Source organism: Oncorhynchus gorbuscha, unplaced genomic scaffold (assembly GCF_021184085.1).
Source record: "Oncorhynchus gorbuscha isolate QuinsamMale2020 ecotype Even-year unplaced genomic scaffold, OgorEven_v1.0 Un_scaffold_2682, whole genome shotgun sequence".
In the NCBI taxonomy this organism is placed as follows: domain Eukaryota; kingdom Metazoa; phylum Chordata; class Actinopteri; order Salmoniformes; family Salmonidae; genus Oncorhynchus; species Oncorhynchus gorbuscha.
Window position 1 is genome coordinate 17,120 of NW_025747124.1, and position 10,303 is coordinate 27,422.

A 10,303-nucleotide genomic window follows, 5' to 3' on the forward strand; every position below is an offset into this window, starting at 1 on the left:
GCTATGAGGCCATGAGGCCTCTCTCCAGTGTGTGTTCTCTGGTGTGATAGTAATGTATATCATTTTGAAAAGATCTTTCCACATTCAGAGCAGCTATAAGGTTTCTCTCCAGTGTGAATTCTCTGGTGTGATTGTAATGTATATAATTTTGAGAAGGTCTTCCCACACTCAGAGCAGCAGTGAGGTTTCTCTCCAGTGTGTATTCTCAGGTGTGCTATCAGGTTGCTTGATTGAGCAAAACTCTTCCCACATTGATTACAGCTATAAGGTTTCTCTCCTGTGTGTGTTCTCTGGTGTGATTTAAAATTTCCTGAGATAGAAAAACTCTTTCCACAGTCAGAGCAGTGGTAAGCTTTCTCTCCTGTGTGTATTCTCTGGTGTATTGTTAGACGGCTAGATGAAACAAAACTTTTCCCACATTGATTACAGCAATAAGGTTTCTTTCCTGTGTGTGTTCTCTGGTGTATAGTCAGAGAGCTCGAAGTAACAAAACTATTTTTACATTGATCACAGCTATAAGGTTTCTCTCCTGTGTGTGTTCTCTGGTGTATTGTCAGACGCTAGATGAAACAAAACTTTTCCCACATTGATTACAGCAATAAGGTTTCTCTCCTGTGTGTGTTCTCTGGTGTATAGTCAGAGAGCTCGAAGTAACAAAACTATTTTTACATTGATCACAGCTATAAGATTTCTCTCCTGTGTGTGTTCTCTGGTGTGATTGTAATGTATATAATCTTGAAAAGGTCTTCCCACAGTCAGAGCAGCGGTGAAGTTTCTTCCCTGTGTGTTTCCGCTGGTGTTTCTTGAGGTGTTCTGATCTGGAGAGACTCTCCTCTGCCTCGTCAGCTTCATGATGTTGTTGAGGCTCCCCAGAGGATCCACGATCGCCCCGTATCTCTCCTGTGTGAACGACAAAGTCAGGCAGATGGTTAAAGGCCCACAACAGCAGAAATCCACTGTTTATTTGAGCTAAAAGGTAATGCCCATGATGTTGTGCAACAATTTACGTCTGTAATGACATTTAAATGCTGTGATAAACTTATTTGACAATTGTCTTAAGACAAATCTGCCCCGATTCCAGCCTTGCTGAAGCACCCCCAGATCATCACCAATCTTCCACAAAATTTCTGTGGCTTGCACCCACTGTGAAATTTGGTGGAGGATCGGTGATAATCTGGGGGTGCCTCAGCAAGGCTGGAATCGGGGCAGATTTGTCTTTTGTGAAGGACGCATGAATCAAGCCACGTACAACGTCGTCCTGGAAGAAAACTTGCTTCCTTCTGATCTGACAATGTTCACCAAAACTCCTGAGGATTGTTTTTTTCCAGCAGGACAATCATGCTCCACGTCACACAGCCAGGTCAATCAAGGTGTGGATGAGGGACCACCAGCTCAAGACCCTCTCATGGCCCAATCTCCATACCTGAACCCTCTAATATCATCCCTCTCACCAACACGTACAGCACCAAAAAAGTACCACTTATCAGTTGATTATGGACTAACAGTCTGACAGTTTGAAGGACACAACTGATGTTATTCTAGTTAAACAGTGAGAGACTAGTTGAGTTTCATTGAGTTTCATACTGGGGCTAAATGGCTAATGTAATGATGCATTAAGCCATGTATATAATAATAATATATATAGTACCAGTAAAACGTTTGGACACACCTACTCATTTAATTTATTTAAAAAAACTATTTTCTACATTGTAGAAGACATCAAAACTATGAAATAACACATGTGGAAACATGTAGTAAATCGAAGTGTTACATCAAAATATATTTTAGATTATTCAAAGTAGCCACCCTTTGCCTTTCATGACAGCGTTGCACACTCTTGGTATTCTCTCAACCAGCTTCACCTGGAATGCTCTTCCAACAGTCTTGAAAGAGTTCCCACATATGCTGAGGACTTGTTGGCTGCTTTTCCTTCACTCTGCAGTCCAGCTCATCCCAAACCATCTCAATTGGGTTGAGGTCGGGTGATTGTGGAGGCCAGGTCATCTGATGTAGCACTCCATCACTCTCCTTCTTGGTCAAATAGCCCTTACACAGCCAATAGGTGTGTTGGGTCATTGTTCTGTTGCACAAACCAGATGGGATGGCATATCCCTTTAGAATGCTGTGGTAGCCATGCTGTTAAAGTGTGCCTTGAATTCTAAATAAATCACAGATAGTGTCACCAGCAAAGCACCCCCACTCCATCACACCTCCGCCTCCATGCTTCACAGTGGTAACTACACATGAGAAGATCATCCATTCACCAACTCTGTGTCTCACAAAGACACAGTGATTGGAACCAAAATTCACAAATTTGGACTCATCAGACCAAAACATAGATTTTCACCGGCCTAATGTCCAATGTCGTGTCTCTTAGACCCAGCAGGTCTCTTCTTCTTATTGGTGTCCTTTAGAAGTGAATGCATAAATTCATCCATGAAGCCTGATTCACGTAGTGAAATCAAATGGAATCAAAAATCTCCAATTCGGACCCAAAGGACAGATTTCCACCGGTCTAATGTCCAGTGTTTCTTGGCCCAAGCAAGTCTCTTCCTCTTATTGATGTCCTTTAGTAGTGGTGACCATGAAGGCCTGATTCTTCAGTCTCTTCCTCTTATTGTAGTGACCATGAAGGCCTGATTCACACAATTAGTACCAGTGGTTTCTTTGACCATGAAGGCCTGATTCACACAGTCTCTTCTTATTGGTGTCCTTTAGTAGTGGTTTCTTTTGACCATGAAGGCCTGATTCACACAGTCTCTTCTTCTTATTGATGTCCCAGCAATTGACCATGAAGGCCTGAGTCTCTTCTTCTTATTGATGTCCTTTAGTACAGTCTCCTCTGAACAGTCCTTTTGATGTTGAGATGTGTCTGTTATTTGAACTCTGTGAAGCATTTATTTAAGCTGCAATTTCTGAGGCTGGTAACTCTAATGAACTCATCCTCTGCAGCAGAGGTAACTCTGGGTCTTCCTTTCCTGTGGCGGATCTCGTGAGAGCCAGTTTCATCATACATCATGATGGAGTGTTGTTTCTCTTTGCTTATTTGAGCTGTTCTTGCCATATTGACTTGGTCTTTTACCCAATAGGGCTATCTTCTGTATACCACCCCTACCTTGTCACAACACAACTGATTGGCTCAAACACATTAAGAAGGAAATAAATTCCACAAATTAGCTTTTAACAAGGCACACCTGTTAATTGACATGCATTCCAGGTGACTACCTCATGAAGCTGGTTGAGAGAATGCCAAGAGTGCGCAAAGCTGTCATCAAGGCAAAGGGTGGCAACTTTTTATTTTAAGAATGTGAAATGTCAGAATAATAGTGAAGATAATTATTTCTTTCTTTCATCACATTCCCAGTGGGTCAGAAGTTTACATACACTCAATTAGTATTTGGTAGCATTGCCTTTAAATTGTTTAACTTGGGTCAAACATTTTGTGTAGCCTTCCACAATAGGTTGGGTGAATTTTGGCCCATTCCTCCTGACAGAGCTGGTGTAACTGAGTCGGGTTTGTAGGCCTCTTTGCTCACTCACACTTCGTCAGTTCTGCCCACAAATGTTCTATGGAATTCAGGTCAGGACTTTGCGATGGCCACTCCAATACCTTGACTTTGTTGTCCTTAAGCCATTTTGCCACAACTTTGGAAGTATGCTTGGGATCATTGTCCATTTGGAAGACCCATTTGTGCCCAAGCTTTAACTTCCTGACTGATGTTTTGAGATGTTGCTTCAACATATCCACATAATTTTCCTACCTCATGATGCCATCTATTTTGTGAAGTGCACCAGTCCCTCCTGCAGCAAAGCACCCCACAACATGATGCTGCACAACATGATGCCCACAACCTCCATGCCTCACGGTTGGGATGGTGTTCTTCAGCTTGCAAGCCTCCCCTTTCTCCTCCAAACATAACGATGGTCCGTTCAATTTTGTTTCATCAGACCAGAGGACATTTCTCCAAAAAGTACAATCTTTGTCCCCATGTGCAGTTGCAAACCGTAGTCTGGCTTTTTTATGGCGGTTTTAGAGCAGTGGCTTCTTCCTCGCTGAGCGGTCTTTTAGCTTATGTTGATATAGGACTTGTTTTACGGTGGATATAGATACTTTTGTACCTGTTTCCTCCAGCATCTTCACAAGGTCCTTTGCTGTTGTTCTTGGATTGATTTTAACTTTTCGCACCAAAGTACGTTCATCTCTAGGAGACAGAACGCTTCGATTTCCTTAGCGGTATGACGGTTGCGTGGTCCCACGGTGTTTATACTTGCGTACTATTTGTACAGATGAACGTGGTACCTTCAGGCGTTTGGAAATTGCTCCCAAGGATGAACCAGACTTGTGGAGGTCCACAATTTTTTTCCTGAGGTCTTAATGATGTCAATTAGCCTATCAGAAGCTTCTAAAGCATGACATCATTTTCTGGAATTTTCCAAGCTGTTTAAAGGCACAGTCAACTTAGTGTATGTAAACTTCAGACCCACTGGAATTGTGATACAGTGAATTATAAGTGATCTAATCTGTCTGTAAAGAATCGTTGGCGAAAATGTAGTGTGTCATGCACAAAGTAGAAGTAGACTTGCCAAAACTATAGTTTGTTAACAAGAAATTTGTGGAGTGGTTGAAAAACAAGTTTTAATGATTCCAACCTAAGTGTATGTAAACTTCCGACTTCAACTGTATGTATATATATATATATATATACACACAGATATTTTACCTTTATTTTACTAGGCAAGTCAGTTAAGAACATTTACATTTACATTTAAGTCATTTAGCAGACGCTCTTATCCAGAGCGACTTACAAATTGGTGCATTCACCTTATGACATCCAGTGGAACTTTACAATAGTGCATCTAAATCTTAAGGGGGGGGGGTGAGAGGGATTACTTATCCTATCCTAGGTATTCCTTAAAGAGGTGGGGTTTCAGGTGTCTCCGGAAGGTGGTGATTGACTCCGCTGTCCTGGCGTCGTGAGGGAGTTTGTTCCACCATTGGGGGGCCAGAGCAGCGAACAGTTTTGACTGGGCTGAGCGGGAGCTGTACTTCCTCAGTGGTAGGGAGGCAAGCAGGCCAGAGGTGGATGAACGCAGTGCCCTTGTTTGGGTGTAGGGCCTGATCAGAGCCTGGAGGTACTGAGGTGCCGTTCCCCTCACAGCTCCGTAGGCAAGCACCATGGTCTTGTAGCGGATGCGAGCTTCAACTGGAAGCCAGTGGCGAGAACGGAGGAGCGGGGTGACGTGAGAGAACTTGGGAAGGTTGAACACCAGACGGGCTGCGGCGTTCTGGATGAGTTGAAGGGGTTTAATGGCACAGGCAGGGAGCCCAGCCAACAGCGAGTTGCAGTAATCCAGACGGGAGATGACAAGTGCCTGGATTAGGACCTGCGCCGCTTCCTGTGTGAGGCAGGGTCGTACTCTGCGGATGTTGTAAAGCATGAACCTACAGGAACGGGCCACCGCCTTGATGTTGGTTGAGAACGACAGGGTGTTGTCCAGGATCACGCCAAGGTTCTTGGCGCTCTGGGAGGAGGACACAATGGAGTTGTCAACCGTGATGGCGAGATCATGGAACGGGCAGTCCTTCCCCGGGAGGGGAAGGACTGCCTAGGAACAGTGGGTTAACTGCCTGTTCAGGGGCAGAACGACATATTTGTACCTTGTCAGCTCAGGGATTTGAACTTGCAACCTTTCGGTTACTAGTCCAACGCTCTAACCACTAGGCTACCCTGATACAGCACACTGGCTGGTTTGTGTGTGGATCTGGGAAGAGGGGTGTGTCTGTGGCAATCCACTGATGTTTTGTGTGCAGCACGTTGGCAGTGCTTGCTGGGACTTGTAGTGCAGCGCATCGCGGGCGGTGTGGAAGCTGAACCAAACTGAATTGAAAACCCAAATAATTGCGCAGGTCGGATAGAAATGTGTCACGGGTCGGATTGGGCCTGCGGGCCTCGTGTCTGACACGCGCTCTAGATAGTCTGTTTCCCCAGTCATCTGTAATAATCATTTACAAACAGTGATGATGTCATCTGTAATAATAATTCACAGGCAGTGATGATGTCATCTGTAATAATCATTCACAGACAGTGATGATGTCATCTGTAATAATAATTCACAGGCAGTGATGATGTCATCTATAATAATCATTCACAGGCAGTGATGATGTCATCTGTAATAATCATTCACAGGCAGTGATGATGTCATCTGTAATAATCATTCACAGACAGTGATGATGTCATCTGTAATAATAATTCACAGGCAGTGATGATGTCATCTATAATAATCATTCACAGGCAGTGATGATGTCATCTGTAATAATCATTCACAGGCAGTGATGATGTCATCTGTAATAATCATTCACAGGCAGTGATGATGTCATCTCACGGGGACTTACAGTTTGTTGCCATCTTGCTGCAAGTCTCTTTCAGGACATCCACCTCTCCCTGGGAGAACTGCAAACTGTTCTTACGGTCTTGGACCTCTCTGGTCAGATCGGCCCTTCTTTTGTTAGTTGAATCCACCAGTATTTGGACAAAGGCTCTTGAAGCTATATTCCTGTTGCTGTAACAAATGCTTGTAGACATATTTTTGTTGGTGTAAAAGATCACGTACCTGTCATAGTTAAACACCGTCCTCTACATTCCTCCAACCCTTCTTTAACTTTGGGCGGCATGATGGATGCGACATAGACTAACGCTGGTACACCACACTATTCCAGCAGGCACAGCTCGTAAAGCCGATGGAAACCACAACAAACAGCAGGGATTTAAATATCCACAAGTACAGGACTGAGGTTAACCGCGTCACGGGATCCAAATTAAACAGGCTAGTAAACAAAAATGTTTTAAAAGGAAAAACTTTTCCAGAAAGTTTCAAAACTTTCCAAACGACTAACACCCGTCTTACAGACTGTTGACCAATCGAGTTCACCTTGTCATGCTGCGTCACGTGGTTGCTAAGCTAAAAGTCACGAAATCCCTTCTAAAAACCAGTCAAGAAAAATCTGCCTATTTTCCTTGAAAGTACATAATGTCACGATTTCAAAGCTTTACTATATTACAGAGGAGTAAATTATCACACATCTCTGAAAATATGTTGTGCTTCTTGTTCACGTAGGCTAATTAATGCTAATGTTATCTAGAATGTTATTTAGAGTTATTTAGAATGTTATTTAAAATGTTATTTAGAGTTATTTAGAATGTTATTTAAAATGTTATTTAGAGTGTTATCTAGAATGGTATTTAGAATGTTATATCTAGAATGGTGCTGCATTGGAAAGCAGACGTTTTATGGACTCCTGAACAAATTGTGGTATTTTGTGTTTAAAAACATACAGATATATTACACTGATCATAACCTTTTTTTTGGTACATAATGTTTCCACCATCATTTCCTATGACCAAAGAGAGCTTATAGACAACAGAACAGTTTTCACTAACCTTGATTTGGATGAAGACTTCTACAACAGCCTATCGACCTACCACTCGGGCTCAGCCCTTACAGCCATTGATTCCTGAAGAATAGAACCTATAAATGCCTCAAATGTTTCAGCCGTATTACCCCACCAGAAACCAAAACATAAGCTCGTATAACGCCACTGTTTGTAAATTAACACTATATATCCTAGGAACCTGGTTAAACTGTCATTATGACACCATGGATGAATTCTAGAATATACTATATATCCTAGGAACCTGGTTAAACTATCATTATGACACCATGGATGAATTCTAGAATATACTATATATCCTATGAACCTGGTTAAACTATCATTATGACATCATGGATGAATTCTAGAATACACTATATATCCTAGAAATCTGGTTAAATCTATCATTATGACATCATGGATGGCCAGTCCTTGTATTCATAGTGTAGTGAATTCAGGGAGAGGCCCTGAGCCGAACTCAAACCTGGGTCCAGCGACTGTCAAGCCAACGCCTTATAACTGTTACGCCACGATGTTTGAACCTATGGATGTAAGGACTGACCACTGGCTATACATCAATAATTTAAAAGTGAAAATATGGATGTAGCAATTGCATATTTCCCCTTTAACACCACTCATCCGTTCAACAACTGCAGAGTTTGTGCCTCTGTATTTAAGACAGTACTTACTAGTGTAAATCGAGGAACGGTTTCTCAAAACCATTTTGCGGCAAAGTTCATCATTAGAACCATCGGACACCTTAAGATGCGTTTGGGAAACCGGGCCCAGATATCCAGTTACCTCCTCTTCTTCCTCCTTTTTCAGTGTGACAGTTATCTCTCCTTCCTTCACTCCAAAAACTGCAGCCTCCTCTTTCTCTTCCTCCTCTTCTTTTACTGTAACATCCTCCTCCTCTTTCACCCTGAACGCGTCTTCCTCTTCTTTCACTGAAACATCTTTCTCTTCTTCTTTCATGGTAACAGTTTCACCCTCTACTTGTTTTGGTATTGTAACAGCCTCCTCTTCCCCCTCCTCTTTCACGAGAGCATCTTTCTCCGTCCAGCAGACCTCCTCTTCTTTATCAGGAGGAGAGCAGCTTAGTGAACTCATAGCTAGCTGGGCTAATGCTAACTTAACCAGCCCGCAAGCTGACTAATAACAACACCGTAAATATGAAATTAAATCAGATAACTAACTATACGACAGAAGTGGGTTTAAAACACAGTGGCTAATATACACGAAAGCGTCTAAAGAGCTTTATTGGTTCGTCTCTGTTGTCTAGCAAGCTACCGAGGTGTCTGACTAATTGTTGCTGCTGTTGAAAGAAGCGTTCCGTCCACTAGATTATACGTCACACCAGCAGCATCGTCTTAAATTCCCAGACCGCCATCTGCTGACTGGAGTGGGTAACGCAGTTGAATAAAATGTATCTATTTTATTTTCAGACAAGTTGAAGGGTAGGAAGCATTTGTTTTTTTTACACACAAATGAAACAAGACAGTGTGGTTAAAGACTTAGTAACTTAGTTGTAGTCACGATCTGGTTACCTATAAGAACAAACAGTTATGTTTTTGCGTTATTACATATTTATTAATTTATTTCCGGATATCTTCTAAACTACCAACAATGCACAATTCTGCAATGTCAAATTGATATACTCTGTGCTACCGAGTTCATATGGCCAGAATCCATCTCATATCTTCTCCCACTGCGTAAAGTGTGGTCGTGCAATAACTCAATTCGCCCTTGCACTCCTTTTAACGCCATTTTAACGCAAAACGTAGGACACTCCGTTTGTTACAGATTCTAGTTATGGAAACAGAAAACTGTATTGAGATCAAACGTTTCATCGATGAGAAAATGTGCAGAATGTTGGAGAAAATCCATTTCACTCTATCATCTCCCACTCATCTTTCACTGGGCTTCCTCTCATCGCCATATTTGGTAGTGAGTAAAAAGTACATCCTGCTCCTCTCCTCTCTACCTAACGTCCCTTCACAGTCCCTTCAGTTTCCCCTAACGTCCCCTCACAGTCCCTTCAGTTTCCCCTAACGTCCCCTCACAGTCCCTTCAGTTTCCCCTAACGTCCCCTCACAGTCCCTTCAGTTTCCCCTAACGTCCCCTCACAGTCCCTTCAGTTTCCCCTAACGTCCCCTCACAGTCCCTTCAGTTTCCCCTAACGTCCCCTCACAGTCCCTTCAGTTTCCCCTAACGTCCCCTCAGTTTCCCCTAACGTCCCCTCACAGTCCCTTCAGTTTCCCCTAAATCCCGTTAGATTGGCTGCTCAGCCTACCTAAATTATCCCTCACCCATTTCAGCCCTGAAAATTCCCAACCAATCAGAGCGCTTCGAAATGCGCATCTGGACACTACACCCGCCCACTCAGGTCAGAGTGTTGTCGTTGTCCGAAGGGAGAATACGCCTGTTTCTGAGGACTTTTTATTGACGACAGTAACACAAATGTCTGAGTGTCGTGAGTGCATCGAAATATAAACATTTCACTGTTGTATTCGGCACATGTGACAAAATAAACATAATACAATTTGATTTGATAGTTCAGACATACAGTACCAGTCAAAAGTTGGACACACTCACTATTCATTCAACAAATCTTTATTTTTTTTAAACAAGCTCCTTATAAGCACCAAAAACGCTGTTTTGACAACTGGCAATACATCTATTGGGGGGAAATCAGGTTGAAACTGCTGTTGAAACTAACAACTAAAATACCACATGGAAATGGGAGATATCTTTTGGAATTTTATAATCTTTTATCTCACTGGTTAGATAATCTGCAGAAGACAGTCAGCTACATTTCGGAGTGATGCATTTAAATGTAGAGGTCCCCAGAACGAAGAGAAATTAACACTTATT

General features: G+C 42.5%; 1 protein-coding gene across 1 annotated transcript; it reads right to left on the bottom strand.

Moving 5' to 3' along the window:
• Window positions 1-410: 410 nt before the first annotated feature.
• LOC124026270 (zinc finger protein 436-like) lies at window positions 411-8,752 on the bottom strand. Its single transcript, XM_046339371.1, has 2 exons — window positions 8,119-8,752; window positions 411-900 (listed from the first exon to the last, which is right to left on the bottom strand). Exons 1-2 carry the CDS (start codon window positions 8,537-8,539, stop codon window positions 554-556), a joined length of 768 nt encoding a protein of 255 aa, XP_046195327.1. The 5' UTR covers window positions 8,540-8,752; the 3' UTR covers window positions 411-553.
• Window positions 8,753-10,303: the final 1,551 nt, after the last annotated feature.